The 26,401-nt window shown below is 43.6% G+C and overlaps 1 protein-coding gene and 1 non-coding gene across 3 annotated transcripts in view; one reads left to right on the forward strand and one right to left on the reverse strand.

Moving 5' to 3' along the window:
* Nucleotides 1–26,401, reverse strand: part of GRAMD2B (GRAM domain containing 2B) — a 66,439-nt gene that overhangs the window by 13,409 nt on the left and 26,629 nt on the right. The window contains exons 2-5 of one of the 2 annotated variants that reach the window (XM_008698993.2): nucleotides 10,241–10,360; nucleotides 7,182–7,293; nucleotides 4,547–4,613; nucleotides 3,508–3,611 (exon numbers count right to left, since the gene is read on the reverse strand). In XM_008698993.2, the coding sequence (XP_008697215.1) occupies nucleotides 3,508–3,611; nucleotides 4,547–4,613; nucleotides 7,182–7,293; nucleotides 10,241–10,360 (403 nt within the window). Of the gene's footprint in view, nucleotides 1–3,507; nucleotides 3,612–4,546; nucleotides 4,614–7,181; nucleotides 7,294–10,240; nucleotides 10,837–26,401 lie in introns of those variants that run through there. The other variant, XM_008698992.2, reaches the window with a different exon arrangement.
* LOC121100884 lies at nucleotides 567–672 on the forward strand. The gene has a single exon (XR_005832666.1). It is a non-coding gene; the product is annotated as a U6 spliceosomal RNA (small nuclear RNA).

The following is a 26,401-nucleotide window of genomic DNA, read 5'->3' on the forward strand; positions in this document are numbered from 1 at the left end:
TCTCAGTTCTGGAAAGTGAATGAAGGAAACCTCATTTAAAATGGCCTCTGGAGGCCAGAAGGGGGCGCTCTCATGCACCGCCTCTGCTCCTCAGTTGCAGACCCCAACAGGAAGAAGTCCTTGACTACTCACCCAGGCGGGAGGAAGGCAGGCTTTCTCTTCGCCCAGCAACAAGCTCAGCCAATGAGAAGGTCTGAACGCTCACTTATGTCCAATGGACTGTTTTCCAAAGCAACCCCACCCCACTTCCTCCTTTTCTCTGTAATTTAACATTTCTCTCCTTGGATGTCAACTTGCCTTTGGGTTGCCAGAGCTTGGATGGCTCAAACTGCGATTTCTCTCCTATTCCTGAATAAACCCATTTTGCTGATAAAACAACTGGCTGTTTTACTTTATATGGTCCGCACTATCTACGTGAGCTACTCAACCTTACATGCTACCCTTTCTGTGCATCTGTTTCCTGATTGTAAAATGGAGATAATCTTCCTTGCTTCCCAGGATTTTCTGTGGATTAAGTGAGGTAACATGCGGAAAATGCCTAGCACTCATTAAGAAAGTGATGTATTGTGCTTACTTCGGCAGGACATACACTAAAATTGGAATGATACAGAGAAGATTAGCATGGCCCCTGCACAAGAATGAGTGCAAATTCATGAAGTGTTCCATATTAAAAAAAAAAAAAAAAGTCATTCATTTCCTCATTCGTCTCATAAAAAGAGGACGGGTGAAATAAAAGAACTCTAACTTCTTTTCTGGTTCAAACAATAAAGAATTACAACAGATGAGAATGTCATTTAATTAGGATAGTCCTATGAAGTACATATTCTAAGAGATTAGGACATGTGTTTAGAGAGGTAGGTGACTTGTCCAAGGTCATAAATAGGTTACAACGATGGAATTTGTATCCAAATCCAATCCAAAATGTGGGTTCTTTTTCATGCAATGTATTACAAGCCTGTACCAGATAACACAAAGAATAGATGTTCCAATAGTTTTGTTATATCCCCCCAAGCCAGGTTTCAAAGAGAAATGGATCCTATCACTTTGATCCTGGAAAACAGAGTCACACACATACACGGTAAAATGACCTGACTCCCTCCACAGGAACGCACACTCCCATGAACATTTACTTTGTAAAAACGCTTTGCATGTTCTAAATGAGAGCAACAAGGTCAGTGGGGAAGAGGAGGGCCTTAAGTTAGTACTGCCATCTTGAAGGAAGAAATATGAGCTTTTATTCTGAACACTTGCATTTCCATATTTAGAGGTTTATGAGACGGAGATGTTCTACTGCCCCTCCGCGTTCCAGATATGAAGGCTATGGAAGAATGAGGGGCTAATCTGAATGAGACATTTCCTAAAAGCTATTTTGCCAAAGAACTCTACTGCCCCAAATTTTGAACTGTAGGAAATAACTCAGAAGTTATACATTGGGATAACTTTGGGGGGGGGTGGAAATTAAGGTCTACCAAGATGGATGATGATATTAAAAAAGAGTCTAATTTTGTTTCTGAGTGACAACACAAACACACAGAGACTAGGGGCTAAGGACTTGGTTTTTTCTTAATCTAAGGCATGGAACACTCTTAAGAAGTTTTCAGTCAACCTCTTTGTAAGTATAAAATCACAACCAGACCACATATGAGAAATAAAGCATAAATCTGAGCCTAGATGGGATCTGATACATGCATTTAATTTTATAGCATCTGAAAATGCTGTCACACTGACCAAAAGGTCCTGATTACATTAAAGCTGCACTTTGTTATTATTTTTCCAGGGTAGGGTGCTTAGACTATTTCCCTTCCTAGAGTGAATTCATTGTTCGAATTGCCTTTAGTTCATGTGGGATCGTGTTGGACCCAGTTCTGTTGGCAGTATGGAAATTCTGCCACAGGTCTGAGGCCCCAACCTCCCTGACACCATCCTCAGAGGGGAAGAAGCATACAAGTCACTCTCACAGTTGTTAGGTCCCCACCCTGAAAATTTTTTGTCTCGTCTCTTGGATTAGCTATAGCAGATGCAAAAGCAACCCCGTCATGTTACGTCTTTAAAAAAAACCAGTGTGTTATGCCACTCTTTTTCCCTTTTTTGGTCTGTTCTCTCGTAGGTAGATGATGGATTTTAAAACCATTGCTAGAATCATATTAGCTTCAAAGTGCACTTACTGAGTTTTAGAATTTCCCCCCATCCCTTAACAAAGACTCATTCTTTGTTCACTAATATCTCCAACCCTGCTGCTTCGGCAGGAGGCGCTGGCTGTAAATTCCTGAGAATTATCTTAGCATATTGAACTGGAGATCCCTGCTACCCAAGCCCTTCCCTACTCCATGGACAAATTCTTATAACTGAGAAGTCTAGAAATATGGTGAAATACTGCTTACGGGGCTTTGTGCTATACTGATTCAGGTGATACTATTCATCAAAATATGTTTGTCTAAACATAACTCCACATAATTACAGAACAACATCAAAATAACATGTCTGACCCAAAGAACAATGTGCTAGTCGGCGGACCCATCACCAACAAAATCAAGAATTTCCATTGTATTTGTTACAAAGTCATTATCTAAAAGACTGCCAGGGGCTTTAGGGAGAATATTTAAGTAAAACATAACTACCACTCAAAACAAAAAGTTTTCAGTCCGCGACTTCATGAATATAAAAGCTGCTTATTCACAATCATGAATCAGAAGGATTAAAAAACTCATTAGGTCACGCAGACCTAAGAAGGAGTTTCTTGGACTCCTTGTTCTGGAGGCCTGAATGAGCTGTGGTGTGACACTGGAGGTCAAAGGGAAACAATGTCAGTGGGATGGAATTATCTTTTTCCTTCTTAGGACACAGTCCCAAGGTCCTTGCTTTGGAAGGCAGTGGCTTGGGAAAACTGCCAATTCCTCCAGGCTGTCATACTTAACAGCTCAGGTGTCTTGGGCCTGTGCTCCCCCAAATCTGTTTAATGAGAAGGAGAACTTGTCAGTCATTGTCCACTGGGGAATGTGGATGTGTGACTCTCAGACCAGGCCTTAAATGTTCCAATTCATGCTCATTTGGTGCTGGTGATGGGACAAAGTGAGCTCTAATAACTGGCTTATATTTAAGCCTGTTTTTCTACTTGTCTGATGTAACTGATATGAACATGGTGTAAAAATCGATATTTATCTAAAAAAAATGGGTCTCAGGTTTAATTTATGTCTTTGAAACAAATTATGGCACGCTCTCCAAATGGACAACTTTGAGAGTTCTCTGGTGACATCTGGGTAGAAAGGATTTAGCGTAGGGTTGTGGGAGAGATCTGTGTATATAAGGAAATAAACGGAGAGTGATCTTTAGGGAAAAAGGGAAGTTAGTGTCACTTAGAGGCATTTAGATCCTGTAATATTTGCAACTATGATAAAGGAAATAAAAAGGTATAAGAGTAAATATTTATCAACATAGCTACGCTTCAAACAAGTGATATTCACAACATAGACTAAAGTGCATAGCTTTCTTTTAAAAAATTATACCAACCTTAGTGTCTTTTCCAAAGACCTTGGAATGAAAACAAATCCAGTTTTCTGATACAAAGAGCTTCCCCTGGTATAATATCTCTTTCTGTAGAGCACAGGTAAAACCTGGGAAAACAGACACAGGTTTAAGAGCGCTGAGAATTTCCATATGAAATAAAAATTATGTAAACATGTGGCTGGCTCAGGATTGGCAGAGACAATACACTCATACTCAAAAGATCTTTCACCTCTTTGTCAGCCATCTTTCATGGCGTAAAGCTATGGGGATGAGTGTTTGTTTTTTAATTCAAAGTCTTACACGCTTTAGTGTAAAAACCAAAATGGCGAGGCAAGTCTATCACTGCAAATGAGAGTTCCAGAATGGAATTTCAAAATCTCCTCTGTTTAGGAAGGTGTGTCACCTTGAGCTCATGATGGCACTCCTGCCCCTCCTACTCTGGGACTGTCACTAATGACTCCTTTTGAAATTGATGGTCTCAGTGTGGGAAGAGCCTGTGACCCACATGTTTAGGCCGTCATGGCAGGAATCCAGCCTCCCACTTAACATGGGTGTACTGAGAGGCCAGAATGGAACCCTGGTCCTAATGGACCTAAGAGGAGCAGAGTAGGTCTTCAGTGGCATGCTGGGCAGGATGTTTGGGGGTGATCATTGCACCCCACATCATACAGGGATAGACACATGTCTGTGCACTAGGATCTGCGCTTCCTTTCAGCCTTTCCAGTGTTCTCTCTTCCTCCAGTCTCGTTATCTTAAATCTCAGGACAACCCCCACAAAGGGCATTTCAGCAGTCGACACAGAAGGTGAGGTGATCATTTGGGAATCATCTCGGAGGGTTCCCCGTCATGGGGAGGGATTCAGTTTCCCATTCTACTCTCCTTCAAGGTGCCTGGTCAAAGCTGAATGAAGCTGGCACCACTGTTACATCGGGACTCTCAAAAAATTTGTTCCCTTGGGGGCTTCAGCCCCGAGACGGAGCCCGCTTTCTACCCCCAAACCAATGAGCATCTTTTCAAATAAGTCGAACAGGCCAGAACTTACTTTGCCTCAGTGGTTCCTCAGTTGGGACATCAAGGAACAACTTGTGGAAGTGCATATTTGCCTTGTACTGTAATGAGAACACAACACGGTGTCACTGTTCACATTGCTGGATGAAACAGTGCACATTTTAACTTCAATTTAAATTACATAACAAGGAGCGCCTAGTGGCTCAGTCCATCAAGCGTCCGACCCTTGATTTTGGCTCAGGTCATGATCTCAGGGTCCTGGGATGGAGCCCCGAGGAGGGATCCGCACTCATTCGGGAGTCTGCTTGTAGATTTTCTCTCTCTTTCTCTCTCCTCCTCTGCCTCTGCCCCTACCCCTGCTCCTGTGCCCTCTCTCTCAAATAAATAAATCTTTAAGATAAATAAATCAATCTTTAAGATAAATTAATAAGTTAATTAATAAATTACACAACAAATTTCCCCCTCCCTCAATACAGTCTCTTTAGGAATTCCTTTTCTCTGATCTTACAGTCTTCAGCACAACCCTTCAGAGTGGGCAGGACACAAAGGTTTCATTTTCCAACAAGAATTAGTGACTTGCCGGGGGGACAGACATCTGTGACCACACTGCAGCTGGTGGTCACCGTTCTGCCCAGGGGGCTTGACGAGGATGTCCCCTGATAAAAAATGACATGAAACTCCAAGCGGTCTCACCAGGGAAGGCAGTAGATCCCAGGGCACTACAGATACAGAGGCTCTCAGGACGGCAGTGGTTAAAGGGTCAGACAAACCTGAGTTCAAGTCTTGGCTACACCTGTCCTTTGGTGTGTGATTGTGGCTGAGGCTCCTGGAGCCCTGGGTTCCTCCTCTGTACCAGAGGGCAAATATGCTACCTGCCTCGGAGGGCTGCCATACGGCTCACATGGGACAAGTCACCTAAAGACCCACCAGCTGGTATTGTCACTCTCACTACTTTTGTTGGGAGGGCACTTCCTTAGCCAGTGTCGGGGGAGGTATGTGTTTAGACAGCTGTGACAACAATGAACAGCCAACAATTTCCATTTGGTAAACTGCCTTCACAAATACCATCCTCAAAATAACCCGGGGAACTCACGTCCCCATTCCATGGGTCTGGACAGTGTGCCTCAGGGAAACTGAGTCACTGAACTAGCGCCACACAGCAAAGAGGTAGAACTGGTCCTCCTTCCATGGACCTCTGCCTGACAGGATGCTTTCGATAAAGTCTCGTGAACAGAGAGACAGTACAAGCAGGCCCTCCGTGTTTTATTATCCAAACTAGGAGTGGTCTCAGTGGCAGAAATGGCCCTAGTATTGCCCTAAGAAAGAGTTTAGAAAGGTCACACAGATCAAAGATGGTCCCCACAAGTCAGCTATTTTACGAACGCCTCACGTAAAGTAGGTCACCTCATGCTGCTTCCAAAAAACTACATTTTGCATCCGGAACGTTACCTGGAGTAAAGCCAGATAGGCCGTGGGCGCTTTCTTGAGATTTCTTGGTTTTTTGTTTTTGTTTTTAATGGCTACAGTGAGAATCAGCTGCATGACTTGATTTAAAAATAATCTGGGCCAGGGACGTCTGGGTAGTTCAGTCAGTTAAGCGTCTGCCTCCGGCTCAGGTCGTGATCCCAGGGTCCTCGGATCGAGTCCCACATGGGGCTCCCTGCAGGGAGCCTGCTTCTCTCTCTGTCCCTCCCCCTACTTGTGCTTGCTCTCTCTGACAAATAAATCAATTAAAAAAAAAATCTTAAAACAAAAACAAAAACAAAAACCTGGGCCCAAAAGAAAAAAAAAGTCCATAAAACAAAAAACCTGCAACATGGAGTCTTCAAAAATGTGAATACAATAAAAGGCAAAAATGTGAATACAATAAAAAAAAAAAAAGTGGTGGGAATGATCTATATTAAAAGCGACAGATAAATGTAATTCATGCCTCCTGACTGGATTCTAGAGAGGGGGGAGCAAAAAACATTTATAAAGGCATCCAGTACTGCGACAATTATGGAAATCTGAAATGGATTTTATATTAATATTTTTGTATATTTACTATTTAGTTGCATTTCTTGTGTGTGTCAGTGGGTTTTTTTGTTTTTTTTTTTTTTTTGTGGTGGTTGTTCTAGTTCTTAGGAAACACGTATTCAAGTATTTAGGGGTGAAGTGTCAATAACGACCTTAAACCACTGACCCCAGTAAGTATGCCACACTCTCAGACACAGAACTGGGCTTTGACACCATCTGGGTGTGTTTTAGAGCAAAACTAAACTACTCCTGGACGAGAATAATGACCCTGTTCACAGGTTGCCCCCCCCCGTGTGCAGCTGGGTAGCCTTCTCTTCATACGGGTGCCGTATCAGATTCTAATTTCAGTGCAAGGCTATCACAGCTCTCCTGGGCTCGGCTAATTATTCGACCAGCACTTGACCGTGTGGGTCCCTCCCTCAGGGTGCTTGTCGGAGGTAAGGGTCACAGCACGGAACTCACCACCGGCCAGGATATACTGAAACGTCAGTGGTAAAATACGATATTGATTAAAAATCAACTGAAGGAAATGCATCCTGTTTTTCTTCCAGATTCTCTACCATCTCTGCCTACATGAGTCCCGACCAGCAGGAAGATGCAGTCGGGTTTAGGGCCTCCACCTCGACATGACACACACCGCCGTCCCAAGTTACCTGGCTGGAAGACGAATACTTTTTCCTGTCCATCTTAGATTCATTTTTGCTTTCTGTTTTACAGTCGTTCTTATCGCTTGCTAAAGAGGCACCATCAAAACTGGATTTTGACCTGAGGAAAGAGAATCCAGGCAGTCTGTAAGATGAATTTTTAACGCTACTCATTAACTGCATTGTAATAAATCTGGATTATTATACCATCTCACGAGAAAACCTGACATTTGTTTTTCTCTTCTTGACCTCAGTGATCACTCCTAATACTCTAGGAGCATTTACAGAGTACAGCGTATAGGAGACCGGGATGGTTTCACCAGGCTGCAATCTCAGACTGCAGAAATGTGGACTTGTCGAAGGGAGAAGTATCAGCTGAATTGTGAAGGTCATTATACCATCTCAAACATATTTTAAGCAGTAAAAGAAGAGTCGTATAGGCAAATTATTACAACAAAACTACAGCGATAGTTCGATCAAAGAATATTTTTTGTTCCAGAATTCTATTACTATTTAACATGTGTTAATTGAGGAGGGCATTGTATTAAAGCCATAAGGCACACAAGAGAGACTTTATCCTCAAGGACCCTGTGAATTCATCAGACATCTTTTTAAAAAGGGAGTACAAGATTTAGCACCACATAATACATACCATGGGTGTTAGGAGGAGGAATAGAGACACTAAGTCCAACAGGAGAGAAGAGAAGAGGAGAGACTGATAGCACAATGTGGGTTTAATACACTGGGCCTCAGAGGATGAGAAGGAGGTGGGTACGAGGAAAAGAGAGACAAAACATCCCAGAGTGGGGAAAACAGAAGTAAAATCAGGATAAAAATGAAGAATGTGTTTGAAAGTCAAGTCTTCCTTTATTCTAGTAAGGACAGAGGGCAGAGCTCCCGCATGTGTTTCTAAGGTGATTCTGGTCCTGGCTCTCCGTTTGAGTCCATGTGTGAATTTGCACCTGTCTGTAGCCCTACAGACACACAGAAGCATTTCAAAGTGGAACGCATGGATAATTTTTAGAAGTCTATATATGACCAAGTTTTAGGATGCAATTAGGTAGTTTTTTGATTGTTGGGAAAAATGGCACATGAAATCCATGATTCCACAATATGACTCCTTAGAAAGCTCAGTTAAAACTACTATTTGGTTCAAAGCAGATGTAAGAATCATGAGTAATTCAGGTGGCATGAGAGCATGATGCAGACAGAAATGACTGAAGTCAGATTTTAGACTCTGGGTCTCTCAGCTATGAAAAGACGGGCCATCTGCCAGCCCCAACAGTTTGGGTCCACGTTGCCCTACCCACAGGTGAAGATCTGGATTTAGCTACTGACCACTGAACCTATTCACAGATGTAAATCCCTTTTGAATTCTAGAGATTACTTTTTTCTTTGAAATTATCAGTAAACACTGTACTCAAAAATAAAATTATTTTTACAAATATCAAATTACCTATTTATACTATCCAGTAACCTGATTTAATCACCTCTACTGATTCACGTTAGTAAATGTTAATGGCATTGCCAAGGCAATGACTTCTTGAAGGACTGTAAGCAGGTGCGACAAGGAGGGCAGCTCTACCCTTGATAAATTCAAGAGCCACAAGCAGAATGGACTTGTCTACATGGCACAGGGCTCTGTGAAAGGGGTGGGAGGGGTGCTGATTGACACAGTACTGCTGTCTTTGTTTCTTCTGAACTGTGGTACTCTCTCTTCTCACAGGTGACTATGAGCTGGACGGAAAGCCCAGTGCAAAATGAAAACGTCGGGCCTCTTATTCAAAAATTAGGAAATTGCAGACAGCGAGAGCAGAGCAGTAAAGCAAGCGTGGGGCTCTCTGCGACCACACAGATGACACGCCCACACCATTTAACAAGCATGCTCTCACGATGAGTGTGTTATTCTCATCCGAAGCCTGGGGGAGGCGGAGTCAAACCAACTTTTTAAAGTGCCCGCTGGAGCCAGCCAGTAATGGTGAAAGATTCAAGAAAGGCCGTGCTTTGTGCCTTTGCCCAGAGACTCCTGTGATGAGTGAGGCGAGATGCTCAGACAGGAAACGGCTCTAGAAAGGAGGGTTAAATGTGAGATGTGTCAAGCCAGCCACGCAGAACCGATGATGAGAGAACTAGAAGCGAAAGGAAAGAAAAATCTGGGGGAGACAGATGAGACTTACGCTTGGTCTTGAAGGAAGTAAGGATTTGGAGAGAAGGAATGGGCTGGGTAGCCAGGAAGGAAAGGGAAAAGCAGGAGTTACTTAATTACCCTTCAGCTGAGGCCAGAAGACCCCGAAGGTGCAGTTCTGACAGTTCTAGTAACAGGGAGGAGAAAGGAGAACAATCCCTCCACTGCTCGGTTACAGAACCCTGGCCACACTTCCCCGTAACTGACCATGGGTAGAGCCATTGTCTTTTCAGGGCAAAAAAAAAGCAACTTGAAGTTCCTACTTCCTTCTGTGTGAAAGGAAGCCCGTCGCTAGAGTCTCTGAGAGTGCCGGGGACCGTGGCTCCTCTCAAAACTGCCTTTCCACTCCCAGGCTCATGACCAAACTACCGCTGTCTCCCAGCACCAGCCCCCAGGAAGCTGGTGGCCCCCCGAGACTGGCAGAGCCCGCCCAGGGATCCCAGGCAGGGCTCCCCTTGGCTTTTTTGTGGCTGCCAGGAAAGCGAGACAGCAGGTGTGCACACGCAAAGGCCCTGCAACCTGGGCGGGCCCCGCCGGCTCCCTGGCCAGCCTTTCCAGGTGCTTCGGAAGTCTGTGCCAGACAGGGGGCTGTCCTGGCTCTATCAGGTAGCAAGATCCGTCCCTGAAGCAAGGGGCAGACGTTCTGCAGTCGGCTGGGGCAGGAAGGAGGAAAGATGCTGCCCGCACGAGACTAGACAGGAAGGCAAACATCAGTGCCTGGATATCAAGACAGACACCCCACTTCTTTCTCAGAGGTTTATCTGCCTACAGGAGATCCTGACTCTTCCCCACCACCACCACTAAACTAGAAGCACGGGCTCCTCCCAGTAACCCCTCCTCCCCAAAGGCCCAAAAAGAACAAAGCGTCACCGTGAGGACTCACCGCAAGGAACTGATCCTCTTCTGGTCTGGGGACTCAGCCTCGCTGGACGGGGTTGGGGACTGGACTGTTGGCGACTTGCAGATCTTCTTTTTCTCCTCCACACCATTCTCAGCTTCTGAGCTGAAGAGAGAAGAACGCTTGACCTTAGACATCCGGGGAAGGGCGTGGAAGGAAAAACGATGAAAACACCTTGCTTTCTGGAGAAGGGAATGATGTTCAATCCCCATAGCAGGCCGAAGTCAATCTGGACGGCTGTGCCCTTTCCAGATCTCCATTCTGCCACCTCTCAGCTGGCCTCTCAAGGGCACGAGCTCCAGGACATGCCTGCTGCAGCAGGTAAACGTCCGACTCTGTGGGAAATGGGTGGCTCCCAGGTGTGCGCCCTTGGGCCCCACACTGCTCAGCTCTGCCCTGCTGGCTGCGTGCTGGGGCGACAGATCACCCGGAGGTGGGAGGGCCCATGTACACACGTGCTCAGCACACACGCTCACGCGTGGCCTTCTGCCAGGTGTGAGCCTTCCTGCTGCGAGCCCCCACCCCTTTGTTTGCATTTCTCTTGTGTCATTTACCACCCACTGTTGTAGTTATATATAGGTCCCACTTTGGGTTGTTGATATTTTAACCACGCACTTCTCTAAGCCATTTACAGTCTCTAATCTTCACAGCCACCCAGGCTGGGTAGGAATTATTACACCCCTGAGATCTGGAATCTCAGGCTCTCAGATATCACCCATCTTGCCCAAGTTCACACAACCAGCATCTGTCTGAGTTGGGATTCAAGCTTAGGTCTGTCCATCGAGGAGGCCTCTGGGTACACACCCACCCTCATATCCTCTCTCTCTTTCCCCTGCCATCCACCCACCCCATGCCTCCAACCACCTGTCCCTCCATCTAGCCCCCTCATTAGCTCTTCAGTGGGAGAGCTCCAGGGTGGGGTGAGGGTCTTAGGGATTTTTATACTGACCATGGGTCTAGGTGAGTGCTGGTATATAATCATCATCAACAGGCTTTTAGAAAACTCAGGCTGACCTGGTGACCTCAGGCTGACCGAGGGGAAAGCAAGTCAGGAGGGTCTGCACACGGCACCACTAACAAACGGAGGTAACCGGTGGGGTGGATGCAGGAGCTGAGCTTCCTCAATCTTAGGGACGGGGGACACGAATTCCAATTTGGGAAAGAAAGAGGAGGGACAGGAACACGGGAAGGGAGATTGTGTGGTGTTTTACATGGAGCAGACCTTCTTTCGTGTCAGCCTGCAAAGCACAGAATTCACAAGACAGGGCAGCCGAACATACAGGAAAACATACTAAGATAGCATTGCTATGACAGTCTGGCTGATCGGAATCCTAATTTACCACCGTTTGGTGTCTTCACCTGCACATGACTGCACAGGCAGGACATGTGAGTGGTTAGCTGAAGCTTTGTGGTTGCCTGCTTACCACTTTTCACCGTGTGTGACAGTTCCAGCCCATTCCCGTAAGACTGCAGTCGTGTCAAAATCAAGACCGAGTGTATCTGACAAGGTAGCCAATTAACAATCCCGACAGATGGTGCATGTTCTTACATCGTCGTTAGCATTTCTCATCTCTTAGTACATAAACCTTCCCCAACCTTCCACTTCTTCAATTCACAAAGTACTCAAAAGCACTCACGTACGATCGAGAAGAGAGCTCAGTTCGTAACGGAATTGCGTTAGGTGATAAAAGGCACATGGAAGTCTTTGCAATATTACTGGGAAATCACTGCTTTGGTTTGAAATAGAGCATTTTATTTAATTTTAGGATCAAGTGGAGTCCATAGACTCAGAGAATTTTAGAACGGCGAAGGGGCTTCAGAGTACCCCTCCGTCTACCCGTCTTCCCCAAGATACACACATTATTCCCATTCTTCAAAAGCATCAGACAGGAATCCACTTGTGAGGCCCTCGTTCCGAAGGGAGAGTAAGTGTGTGTGGACCTTCAGCAAGCCGCTTGGCATTTATTCATGTATTTACTGAGCCGAGGCCCCTGCTCTCCCGCACGGCACCCCTGCGGACCGAGAACGGGCCCTCCCACCGAGCAGCGTAACCCTAACCCTAACCCTAAACCTGCCCCTCTGTTTGGAGGTAGCCCCACTGCTACAGGGCCTAGCTGAGCTAAGGTCCCCCTAGCTGGGCAAATGTCGTATTTATCCAACTCCTAGACTAACTTCCTTACAAACAGGGAGTGTCTGTGTTTTTTCATGGCGCTCAGCTCTGCATTTGGCTCCTAGTGGCCATTCATTCGTGTTGACTGATATGGGATTTGTTCTGCCGTGTCTCAGGAAGTGAAATTCATGTAGGGGCCGATTCAGTTTTAGAGTTTTGTCAACTTAAAGATGTCACGGGGGGCACCTGGGTGGCTCAGGCGGTTAAGCATCTGGGATAGAGCCCCGCATTGGCCTCCCTGATCAGTGGGGAGCCTGCTTCTCCCTCTGCCCCTCCCCAACCCCCCAAAGCCTTGCTCCCCCTCTCAAATAAAGTCTTTTTCTTTCTTTCTTCTTTTCTTTTCTTTTTTTTTTAAGATTTTATTTATTTATTTGACAGAGAGAGAGACAGCCAGCGAGAGAGGGAACACAAGCAGTGGGAGTGGGAGAGGAAGCAGCAGGCTCCCAGCGGAGCAGGGAGCCCGATGCAGGGCTCGGTCCCAGGACCCTGGGATCTCGCCCTGAGCCGAAGGCAGAAGCTTGACGACTGAGCCACCCAGGCACCCCTCAAATAAATAAAGTCTTAAAAAAAAAAAAAAAAGATGCTACGGAAACTCAAGCAAGTGAATTCCTGACACAGGAGAGCTCACTCCCACAAGCAGCCGTCCCCCCTGAGGTGTTGAGGCAGTGGACTGAAACTGTACGGGATCCAAACAGCAAAGACTGGCCGAATGTGGGAGGGGATAGGGATGGTTCTGCAGGGCCGCTAGTGGAGACCCTGATGGCAGGTGTTCCAACCTTCCTCTTCCAACAAACGTTTACTGGAAGGGTCCCTGCTGGCAGGGTAGGACGCTGAGCTGGGCCGGTGACACAGATAAGTGACTGACAGTTTTAAGTATCGTCAGAAGAACCAGATGCTGGAAACATACGATTAACCTTCACTCAGCCTTGGCAAGTTATTTCTTCTCCCATCTCCAACCCAACCCAAGTATCACTGTGGGCCCTGAAAGCTTTTCAGTAGGAACTCCAGAGCAGTGAGACAGTCCTGCCTATACCAACCAAGCCTGATGTTACCATTTGGGGGAATGCATTTTTATTACCAGCTAGGAAGTGCTGGTTTCAGAAGACACTGTCCCACACTGTTACACAATCTATAAATAAAGAATGGGTTGGACAATCCCTATTGAGAGTGCAATATGAGTCAGTTCCCAGACCTTGTTAATCTGATGATGAGATGATTCAGATTTCACAATTTTTCAGAATTAGAATTCTTATATTCTTCCTGGAAAGAGTCTCTCTGAGTTTAAGGTAAACTCAGGTCTCCTTTCTCCTGCCCCATTCATCTCCGAGGCGCTTTGTCCCTCATGCTGAGAATGAGCTGTACTCAGCCATCATCCCAAGCAAGTCAAGGTAAGTAGCTGTTGGGCAGAATGATGATTAAGTTGCGTCTCAGGTGAGTGATTAAGTGGCGTCTCAGGTAAATGAAAACAAGTGCCTCCTATGGTTCAGTCCAGGTAGTTGTGTTCCTTCCTAATCACAGTGGTGGATCCCTGCGTTTGAGTCAACCTTCAAGTTAAATCAGTCTAAGCTAAAGCATAGAAAATGTCATCAACTCCCTTATGGTCATATGGATGAGGGTAGTTTTAAATCCATCATCACTTAAAAAAAAATCCCTGATCACCGTATGCTGAAACCACAGTCTTGACCAACAAGGTTGGGAAGTGACTTGAAGATAGATAGGCTATGTGTCACCAGAAGATCTCAAGGGGATAAAATCCTGGAAATGGGACTGTCGTTTTAAGTCCAGGTCTGTCACAATACAGTGTTGTGCTAAAACCCTATACTGGAAACTAGGGTACACCTGGGCAAGCCAAGACCTAGGGCACCAAACCCTTGCTATTTATTTATTTTTTAAGATTTATTTATTTGAGGGGAGGGTGGTGGGGGAGAAGGAGAGAGAGAATCTGAAGCAGACTCACTGCTGAGTACAGACCCCAGTGGGGGCTCGATCTCACAACCCAGAGATCATGCCCTGAGCCAAAATCAAGGGTCAGACACTTAACCAACTGAGCCGCCCAGGAGCCCCATCAAACCCTTGTTTTTGATGTGTTGCTTGCTTAGTGGCTTCAAGGCTGGCTGGCAGGCATGGGCGGCACTGCGAGGGAACAAAGAGATGGAGGCTCTGGGGGTGGCTGGGCAGCAGCCATAGTACAGATTGAGACATCATGGTAACCATAAAAAGGCTGCAGAATGCGGCACAAAGGTGCAGGAGGTGGTGATGGAGACCAGGGCCTCTGGAAGACCCCTCAGCCTCTCCAACTGCAAAGTAAATGCAAAATCTCCCAAACTAGATTTTTGTAAGCTAGAAAAAAGTCTCTCATTTACAATTTTGATACAGATCTTTGTCTAGAAAGTTTAAATTTTATGTATCTATCTACATATTCACTTCTGAATAAGTACTAGAAGCAGAAGTACACAATTCAAAAGTTAGAAATCCAACTCTGAAAACTATAAACTGCTGATGAAAGAAATCAAGGAGGACACAAACAGATGGAAGGACAGCCTGTGCTCATGGATTGAAAGAATATTGTTACAATATCCTTAGTATAGACAAAGGAATCTACACAGTGCAATCCCTATCAAAATACCAACAGCATTTTTCACAAAACTAGAACAAATAATCCTAAAATTTGCATGGAACCACAAAAGACCCCAAATACCCAAAGCAACCTTGACAAAGAAGAACAAAGCTGGAGGTATCGTAATCCCAAATTTCAAGATATACTACAATGCTGCAGTCATCAAGACAGTATGGTACAGACCCCAAAACAGACACACAGATCAATGGAACAGAATAGAGAGCCCAGAAGTAAACCCACACTTACATGGCCAATTAATCTATGACAAAGGAAGAATATACGACGGGGAAAAGACAGTCTCTTCAATAAATGGTGCTGGAAAAACTGGACCACTTTCTTACACCATACACTAAAATAAATTCAGGGGCACCTGGGTGGCTCAATCGGTTAAGTATCTGCCTTCAGCTCAGGTCGTGATCCCAGGGTCCTGGGATCGAGCCCCATGTCAGGCTCCCTGCTCAGCGGGGAGTCTGCTTCTTCCTCTCTCTCTCTGTCCCTCCCCCATTTATGTGAGCTCGCTCTCTCTCTCAAATAAATAAAAATCTTAAAAAAAAAAAAAACCTCAAAATGGATTAAAGACTTAAATGTGAGACCTGAAACCATAACGCTTGTAGAAGAAAACATAGTGAATAATCTCTTTGACATTGACCTTAGCAACATTCTTCTAGATATGTCTCCTTGGGCAAAGGAAACAAAAGCAAAAACAAACTATGGGGACTACACCAAAATAAAAAGCATTTACACAGTGTAGGAAACCACCAACAAAACGAAAAGGCAACCTACTGAATGCAAGAAGCTATGTGCAAATGATATATCCAGTAAGGGGTTAATAACCAAAATATGTATAGAACTCACATGACACCAAAAAACAAATAATCTGACTAGAAAATGGGCAAAGGACCTGAATAAACATTTTTCCCAAAGAAGATATACAGATGGCCAACAGACACATGAAAAGATGTGTCTAATCATCAGCACTCATCAGGGAAATGCAAATCCAAACCACAATGAGATACTATCTCATACCTCAGAATGGCTAAGACTCAAAAAGACAAGAAATAACAAGCGTTGGTGAGGATGTGGAGAAAAGGGAACCCTCACGCATTGTTGGAAGGAATGTAATTTGGGACAGCCGCTGTGGAAAACAGTGTGGAGGCTCCTCAAAAAATTAAAAACAGAAATACCACACAACCCAGTAATTCCACTTCTGGGTATTTACCCAAAGAAAACAAAAATACCAATCTGAAAAGATATCTGCACCCCTATGTTCACGGCAGCATTACTTACAATAGCCAAGCTATGGAAGTGGTCCAAGCACCTATGGATAAACGAAGGAATAAAGAAGATGCCGTCTATACACACAATGGAATATTAAACAGCCATTAAAAAGAACGAGACCTTGATATTTTTCACAACATGGATGGACCCAGAGGCTGTTATGCTAAGTGAAATAAGTCAGACAGAGAAAGACGAATACCTTATGATTGCACTTATATTTGGAATCTAAAAAAACAAAACAAAGGAATAAATACAAACAAAAAGCAGAAAGAGACCCACAAATACAGGGAACAAACTGATAGCTGCCAGAGGGTAGGGGTAGGAGGATGGATGTAGGAGAGTGGGAGATACAGGCTTACAGTTATGGAATCAATAAGGTACAACACAGGGACTATAGTCGATGGTACTGTAATATTGTATGGTAACTATGCTTGCTGATCGCAGCATAAGGTATAGACCTGCAGAATTACTATGTTGTACACCTGCCACTCAGGTAACAGTGTATCAACTGTACTTCAGTTAAAAAGTTACAAATCAAAAAACAAATCTCCCTTCTTTCCCTGTTTCATGGTGGCCCTGTCTGTCTCCAAAGAGGTACCCACTACTGTTCCTAGCTCCTGTGTGTCATTCCAGCAAGATTCTGTGTACGTATGAGTGTAGGTACTGAGCACAAATGATAGCATGCTATCATCCAGCTTGCTTTTTTCCCTTTTTACTTACTATATATCTTGGTGCTNNNNCCCTATCAGTAGACACAGAGCTTCCTCATTCTTTTTCATGATTGCATAGAGTTCCATAGAAATGGATAAATTATAATTTAACCAGTTCCTTCTTGATGGACATTCAGGTGGATTTCAGTCTTACTACAAATACAAATAACACTGCAACAAATGTCCTTGTATGTTTATTTTGTGTGTCAGTATATCCATAGGATAATTTCCTGGAAATGGAACACCTGTGTCAAAACATACACAATTAAAAAAACTTATTGACAAATTGCCTTCAGTAGAGGTTTTGTAACCCACACCCACAATACAAAGCAGTGTTTACACATTCTTAATGATAAAGTGTTAAACAAAAAAATTTTTTTTCCAAGTCCCTAGCAGATTACCTGGCACATAAAATAACAAGAATACTTTTAATGAAGACTAGTGTTAAATTTTTGATCTTTGCAAATGTGAGAGGCAAAAAAAAAAAAAAAAAAAAAATCCATTTTAGTTTTGATTTACTGTTCTCTATGAGTAAGGGTGAGTGTATTTTTATGTATTTTAAAATTTCTGTTTTGTGATTTAGCTGTTTGTATGTACATTGTGCCAATTTTTCTATTGGGCTGTTGATTGAAACATTCAAGAGCAACACTTCTTATCACAACTATATATATCACTGATTCTCGCAATATTCCAGAACTGACTTTTTAAATAAATGATGTTAAATAATCAGAAGTTAAGTGGATATTAGGAGTTGGCCTAACATTAAAATAAAATGTCAATGACAAACTAACCTTTTTTTTTTTTTTTTTTGGATAGGCTTACTGGCAGGTACGGAAAAAAATGCCAAAAACATAGCATTCTTTGGTTTCAGCAAAACCTTTAATAAAACCTGACAGGCTTCTAGTTCTAGAGGGAGGAATGGAGCACAAATGTTTGTCTCTCCTTTCCAAGGCCCTTTGGTTTCAGCAAAACCTTTAATAAAACGATTCTTTGCTTTCAGCAAAACCTTTAATAAAACCTGACAGTCTTCTAGTTCTAGAGGGAGGAATGGAGCACAAATGTTTGTCTCTCCTTTCCAAGGCCCGTTAAAATAAGTATAAAAAAAGTAATACTCTTGCTTATAATCATGGAGGGAAACCATCAACAGAAGAGTCAGTTCCCAAATTTCTGAAATATGGAAAGTAGAAAGTACAGTATTAACTCGTGTAGCAAAGTAAAGAAGCTATAGTTAGAATATGGGCATCAGTGGAAGATACGAGAACAGTAATCTGGTCTGTCAAAGTCCAATGAGGTGCTATAGGAGAAGGACTAAGAAGTTGATGAATACATTAGATTAAATTAAAGATGTATGTAAGAGATCTTTGCCTCCTCTTCACCCTAGCCCCCATCATTAGACCCATCATCAGGCAAGCAGACACTTAGCCACAGGGGTAAAATATCAGAACGGTTGTCAGTGAAAAGACAGAGCCAAATTAGGTGCAGAAAACCAGGGTACCCAGAATGGAGGGTGGAGCCCTACAGTAAATCCTTCTCATCCTCCCATGTGGAATCAGTAATCCCCAGGCTAGGTGCCAATCGACTACCCATGTCCTTCCATAGATCCCAGAAGAGCTCTTTAGTCCCTCTTTCTGAAACATGAAATGGCAACAAAGGATTGCCAGACCCTTGAAGAAAGTCTGAAGTCTTAATGAAAAGATTGAGATAAACCAACAGGAAAGTAAAATCCTTAGGAAACTGACTTCAGAGAACAGAAGAAAACTTAAGACAAACAAGCAAACAAGAAAAACAAAACCCCAAAGCCTTCTAATGAATATCTTCAGAGAGAGAAGGTGGCACCCATGAAATGGATCACAGTATTATGGCAAGGGAAACCTTTCTGGACTCCTCAATTCTCCCTGAGTCCAAGTCCTCAGTGGCTTACAAGGCACTTGGTGACCTGTCTTGTCCACCCCTCCTCAGCTCCTGACCCCCTCACTCACTTCCCTCCAACCACAGCCCCAAGCTCTCACGAGAAAACCTGTGCACTGGCTGTTCACCAAATGTAGGCTGATGTATTCTTTAAAGAGATAAAAGAGAAAGCAGGACTTAGAGGAATCTGCCTATGTAACATTAGGAATAGGCAGAGGGAGGCAGGGAGTTAGTTATAGTTGACTCTTATGTTCCATCAAAACAGGAAGTGAAGAGATAAGGTTTAAAATTAATAAGAAAGAGCAGGATGCAAACATTTTTATAGATAATGAAGTAACCACTGCCACTAAAATCAGGCACAGTTAGAAGAAGCTACTGGGGAGGCAGATGGAGAATGGGAGAGGTGGAACTGAGTTCGCTATAAATTTTAATACACTGTATTATTTTGTGAACACTTAAAAACATATTAACATCCTTAGAAAGAAGATGTAAAATATAGCGCGGATCATAAAAATAGGTGGATTTGCTGTCTTCAGATGTTTGAGTTCCTGCAATGTGTAGAACATACTGGCAGATGCTGCCCTCTCCAGGGCTATCGCCTCTACTGGGAGTTTTAGTTTAGCACCTAAATAACGCACAGGTTATAAGGGATGTCTACCATACACAGAGTGCCTTGGGAATTCAGAAATCTAATTGTGAAGAAGAGAATCAGGGAACATTTGTGGAGGAAATCAGCATGACATCGTGTGCATGTATGGGGGGAGCAATATTTCTTTTCTCATTTAGCTGTCAGAAATACATTTCAGTACAAGAAACCAGAAGTGTAAATTATATTTCTATTTGTGTTGTAAATAAATAAAAATAACTAAAAAAATAAATCTGTTCCTTTGGATGGAAAAAATCAAACCCTTCCATTACCACACTGTAGTCATCTCTGCCACCCCTCTACCCAGGGAGACACTGTATTTGTGCAACCGTCATGGGGGAAGGATCGGTGTTTGACCTGGGTACATACAACTTAGACTTGTAGAGATACCAAAAGGTCACCAGAAATACAAGGAAAGGCAGTAGCAAAAACAAGCAGACAAGGAAGAGTCATACATGCGCAAGGAAATCTAGCAGTCTGGTTTTCTCTGGAGTATAGGCAGCAGAAAGAAGTGGCAAATTACGTTGTTGGAAAGTTTGATTCCTAACGAGAGCAGGCTGCTTTTAGACTTCATTGGGTTGGCAGCAGGGATAAATGAAACATTTTTAAGCAGAAGGAATGAAGCGGCAGGGAACTAAGTGCCCATCTTTTCCCACACTGCCATCGTGAGGGTCTAAAGAGCTACGGACTTTGGGCCGATTATACTACATCAGCGGCCAAGCACAGGGTGGGGGTGGGGAGCCGAGTGCGATGCCAAGAAGCAGGAGACTGCACAGGAGGATGAATCCAGTGATAACACCAAAAGAGAGAAGAAAGCAAGCAATGGAGAGCGACATCCAAGATACCCCCAAGGTTATCTGGGGGACAGAGAAGATAGGACTGCCACCAACAACTACAGGGAACGCAAGAGGAAATGTAGTTGGGTGGGAGGGTTTTTGCAAACCTAGTTTTAGATATAACAGACGTCTATTGTGAGCAATAGAAATCTAACATATCGTGAGAAAGCTGTATCTAAGAAACCGAAAGAACCCAAAAGAACAACAGCAAAAAGAGTATCCGACTGCAGAGGAGAAGTCCTGCCAGCTGGAAACTCTTTCTGCTGAGCCCCAAGCACATGGCTAGAGCCAAGAGCAACAGCTGCAATCCCAGGCATGGAGGAATGGCTCACCATGGGCCACCAACGGGCCCCAACACACCTCTTTAAACTGGTCCCACAGAGCTGCTTCTGCTCGCATTCAAATGGACAAGCGTATGTCCCAGGACCCATCACGTCAGTCACTCCCACCTTTCTACCCTCTCCATTCCGTTTGCCCACATCACTGCTTTGCTTTCGAAGCCTAAGCGACTCAATTCCAAAAAGCATTTAATTGTCAGGATTCTGATTCGGAAGGGACAGAAACCCAACTCAAACCAGCTTATGTCTACAAAAAAAGAAAAAAAAAACAAAAAAACCCCAAAGGGCTTTTGTCCCTCCTTTAAGATGAAGTCACGAGTGCAGAAGAGCTGCAGCTGCAGACCTTTCCCTTCAACCTCTGAACACACAGCAGTCATCTTGGGGTCTCCCTCTGCAAGTCGCCCGGGCTATCAATGCCCAATTCATCCTCCCGGGACACTGCCTCCATTGCGTCACGTCACCGCTCCAGAACCAACAATGGCTTTCTATTGGGCCTCGGATTGCGGTGTCTGAATATGAGCCAAGACCTGCCAGAGTTTTGCCGTGTTCCTCTACTTTTCAAAAAGAGTTCTGCGTTCCAGCCATGTTGGTCAACTCCCCGTGGCCTCGCTTCCATCGTGTTCCATCCTCCCTCCGTGCACTGGCTCTAGCCTGGACCATCCTCTCTGCTTCTTCCCAACTCCCCACAACGACACACTGTTTCATGCCCGGGGCATGTCTAATTATAGACCTTTCTGATACTGGCTCCCATCTCTTTAGCTTTAGTGTCTGGAAATACGAAATTGTGCAATTAATACTTACGGACCAGACAACTTTGAGTATATTTGCAGTACAGGACAAAAATCAGCCTTTTTTTTTTTTTTAAAGTCATCTCTACACCCAATGTGGGGCTTCAACTCACAACCTGGAGATCCAGAGTCACATTTCTACTGACTGAGCCAGACAGGTGCCCCAACAATCAGCATTTTAAAACGGAGCGTGGGCTTACATTTTCTTTCAACCTACATCCTATACTCCTTCCCAGGTGTGCCTTACAACTTCTAGCAGAAGGGGGCCACGCTGAAGGTGTGAGAGGGGAGAACAAGTCGTCTTTCCACTTTCCCTTATACTGAATCAGCACTGTGTACAGACTTATTCCTCACACTGATCATTAGTTAGGTGAGCGATAATGTGAAACCCTGTGACAACTCAAACAGACTGACTTCGCTGTTGGAAGAAACGATCTCAAGGAAAATTATAATCAAACTAATTCAATCAATTCTCAGTAGTGGTACTCTGAGGCCAAGCACAAATGGAAAATGACAAAATAAAATGACAAGAAAAGACATCAAGGAGACAGCAATTGACTTTGCCAATTTCCAGGAAGGGCAAATTGAGGCTGCTGATGGTGAATTCCCTTTGGTTATTTACACCCTCAGCATGTAAACAGTATTTTCTATGTTGCATTGCTCCGTGCTAACAAAATTTCTAAAAATAAGTTTAATATAGCTCCTTTAAACAAGAACATGATTTTCTCAGGGGCAAGGACTTTAAATAGTTTTTGTATTTCTATCTCCACTCCTTTTTTGAAGTTGTTCTGTACCAGCAATTGCTAAATGTCAGAATAAGCCATTTTCATGTACCTAAGATATATTCGAGGACATTTATTAAAGCTTTGGTCTGAAGGATGTGTTTGGGGAAGAAATAAATTTTAAAAGCAGAATGAAAAGCCTAGCAAAACAGAAAGATAGGAATACAAAAGAAAAGGGCATGAAATTCAGGGAAAAAATACTTAGAGAAAGTACAATATTAACAAATCTTAAGCTATTATGGAAAATACTCAAAAATATCAAAAATATTAAATAAGATCAGAAAGGACTTCAGGTACTTGAGAAATAACTATAAATTAAAACCTAGATTATGGAGAGCAATTGGATCATTGGGAATGTATTTACAGGTCATAATACAGAAAAAGAACATGCCACATGATAAAATAGCCATTTGTAATTACAAGCAATTCTGAACGATAAAAGCAAAGCTGTTTTACATAAGTTGGACTTGTAACTACTCAAATTCATAAATGTGCTTATTGCCCAGAGCAGGAATGCTAGAATTTAAGAAAAATTAAGAAGTTCTTTCAACGAGCTTTGGGGAGGGACACAATTTTAAACACCTCTATACCAAAAGAGATCTGATATCCAAGATAAATGGCCACATGCATAGTCTTTGAACCTATCACATCCTGAACACGGCCAGGAAGAAGGGAAGAACAAATACTTAAGGACAGTCTCTGCTCTCAGCAGATTTACACTTCAAATAAAGACAACTGGCACACATTAAAAAAAACGAAACCCATTGTTCTATCGACCTCATTAAAACTCAGAATAAAGATGTTAATGCCTGTGTGGGGTTCCATCACAGAGTATCAATTTGGAACCACATTTTAAAGGAAAAGAGGACCAAGGATAGTACAAAATTGGGAGGATAAAGACTTCAGGCAGAAGTCATAAAACATTACAGTGTGCGAGGAAAGAGAAACGAACAATGACGATGGATGTGAGGAGTTCCAAAGAGAAGGTGTCTTTAGTAGAAGAGCCTGAGAGGTGAGTGGAATCATAAAAAAATCAAGTGGCCAAGGCAGAAAGGTGCTGCTGAACAGAGGAGCCTCAAGATTTTGAGAAAATAACAGGATACTGCCCTAAAATGAGGCACAACTTTCTGAAAATGATATTCCTGAGGGGCGCCTGGATGGCTCAGTCGGTTGCGCATCTGACTCTTAATTTCGGCTCAGGTCATGATCTCACAGTCATGAGATTGAAGCCGGTGAGACGGGCTCTGTGCTCAGCAGGGAGTCCGCTTGAGATTCTCTCTCTCTCTCTCTCTCTCCCTCTCCCTCCCTCTGACCCCCACTCGCACACACAGTCTCTCTCTAAAATAAATAAATAACATATTTTTAAAAATGATACTGAGAAAATGACATTCTGTCCTCTGATAGATGGGTCCTGGATGAGAGGGATGTGGGGGAGTCTATATTTATAGGCACTCTTCCAGCAAAGAGAAGCTAGAGGACTAGGCGGTTAGAGAGAAAGGGGAAAAGGCAGACCCCCCCACCCCCAAGTAGGACCTCCCTAATAAACGACATGGGCAAAACATGTCTTTATGTGAATACCAGTGCTTCCTGAATTAAGTTTCATTTCTCTTGTTACCATGCATGAGAGTAACTTTTATTCCAGAGAGAGAGGGAATGTATCATGCCAGAAATACATGCAGTTAACCAGAAGGGAATATTTTACCTATTAATAGCACAGTAACATTTAAAATAAAATAAAAAAAAAACCCCACCCCTACTCAGGGCGACTGGAAGCTGACTCGAAGAGCAGTGTTTGTTCTTGTTTTGAGGGAGCCCCCACTGTGTCCGTGGAAACAGGCCCTCAGCTGCTGGAGGAGGCATTTGGACTTGAAGCACCGGAGACGGAGACAGGAGATAGGAGCTGTCTCCTGCCACCCTGGCTGTCATCTGTGATGACTAAAGGGCTTTCTTTCCTCTTACACCCTTCATTTCCTGGAACACTTTCTGGTCTATGCAGATTTAAAAAAAACCCAAAAACATCAAAAGCCCGAGAGCTGAAAGACCCAGGTACATGGCCATTGCAGCAGAGGTAAAAGTTGCCTCAAGACTCCAACACAGCACCGAAGAGAGCTCCGCAAAACGGTCTCTCCTCCGTTCCCCCCACTCGAACTGGGCAGTGCTGTGTCCTCAGGATTCTGTCCTCTGATCTCATGGCTCAGAACAGCATGTGTGTGCGGACAGCTCAGGATGTTCCCCGGGCTGTGCCCTATAGGAATTTCCAGAAGTCAGCTCCACACTTCCTGCCACATCACCCCCGGTGATCCAAGCGGGCATGGGCTCCTTGGATGTCATCAGTGCATGAGGACATTCTCTTTGCTTAAATGCTTTGTATTACTAAGACTCCGGATTTCTTTCTAATGAAAATTAATGGGACTCAACCACTAGACAAGAAAGGCACTGTCCCTTTTTATGATTATTTATTTATAAATTAATTTTTTAAAAGATTTATTTATTTTAGAAAGAGAGAGCGTGAGAGAGCATGTGAGTGAGGGGAGGGGCGGGGGAGAGCGAGAGAAGCCGACTCCCGCAGAGCATGGAGCGCCACCCCCAATCTCTGGGCTCCATCTCAGGACCCTCAGATCATAACCTGAGAGGAAATCGAGACTTGGATGCTTAACCCACCGCACCAGCCAGGCTCCTCTGTCATTTTTTAATAATGCAGTATCCATACATTACAGAAAACAGTTTCCTCTACGCTTTGGTTTAATTAAAACACTTCCAAACTAGATACTTCAGCAAAGAACAGTTCATGTTATCCTATGGCAAAAAATTATAAAAGAGTACTTTTTTGGTTATTTTGAGTTGTAAGATTCAAAAGTATTAATGTAACCTGCTCATGAAAGTAAACCCATTAACTGTCTCTTATCTTTGTTTTTCTCCCCTGGAATCTATCCCTGTGTTTTGTATGTATTATTGTCAGAGAATTATTTGATATTTATATCATAATATATCACATATGATATAAACAATATAGCATGTATCATTTTGTCAGTATCATGATCTAACCAAATACATGATATATCATAATTATTACATATATCAATATATGTAATAATTATAGAGTAACTCCTCACTGTTGTCGAGAAGAAATGTTTATCCCAGTATTTTAAAGATAAGTAACTTGCGCAGGATAGAAGAATTAGAATTAGTGTAATTTATACATGAAAATTAGTACCTCTTCCAAGAAAATATAAGCAGTAAGCCTAAACAGGTTTTTTTTAAAACTCAAATACCTGAGATCCAGACCCGAGCTGAGATCAAGGGTTGGATGCTCAACCGACTGAGACACCCGGGTGCCCTTAAATACATTTTAACAGATCTTACATCTGACATCCTTATTTCCTGTTCTTAATTTCTCCCACCACAAATATGCATTTTCTCTACTGAAAATACACTGCTTGGCCAAACACCTATTCTCTGCCTCCTCCCTCTCCCTTGCCACCCCTTTGTACTGCATTTTCCAAATGACTTTAAATTTGCATGGCTGTTCGCAAAGAGCACGCACACCCATACCATGCATGAGACCATCCCACTGCTCGTGACAACTTGAACAAGGAGAGTATGTATGACACCTGTTATCCACATGTCACGAGTAAGGAAGCTAAATAAGAGCACCGAGGGACTGACACACAGTAATCTGAGTGCCTAGAACCTCCATTACTCCCATACATTGACTACCTGTTTCCCACCAAACTCATTCAGACCCCAAGACCTGTGGAATTTACCTCCTTAATATTCTCCAGTTATGTCCCCACCCTGTTTTTTCCCAGTTCTGCTGGCTTTGCCGGGATCCTCAAGGTCTTCTGCCTGGACCACTGTACCTCCCTACCTCATCTGAGCTCTGAGAGACACTTCCTCCATCGAACACCTTCTGTCTATATATTAGATCACTTTATGCTGTGATCTGGGAAAAACCCAAATAGGATAATTACATTATCTTCTCACCCACATCCCACTGAAATCCTTCCGGTTCTCCAATGCCTATGGGATGCAGCTGAAGATGAATTAAGGAGGCCCTATGCAATTTGGAACCT

The sequence above is a fragment of the Ursus maritimus genome, unplaced genomic scaffold, assembly GCF_017311325.1.
Source record: "Ursus maritimus isolate PB19 unplaced genomic scaffold, ASM1731132v1 scaffold_5, whole genome shotgun sequence".
Taxonomy (NCBI): Eukaryota; Metazoa; Chordata; class Mammalia; order Carnivora; family Ursidae; genus Ursus; species Ursus maritimus.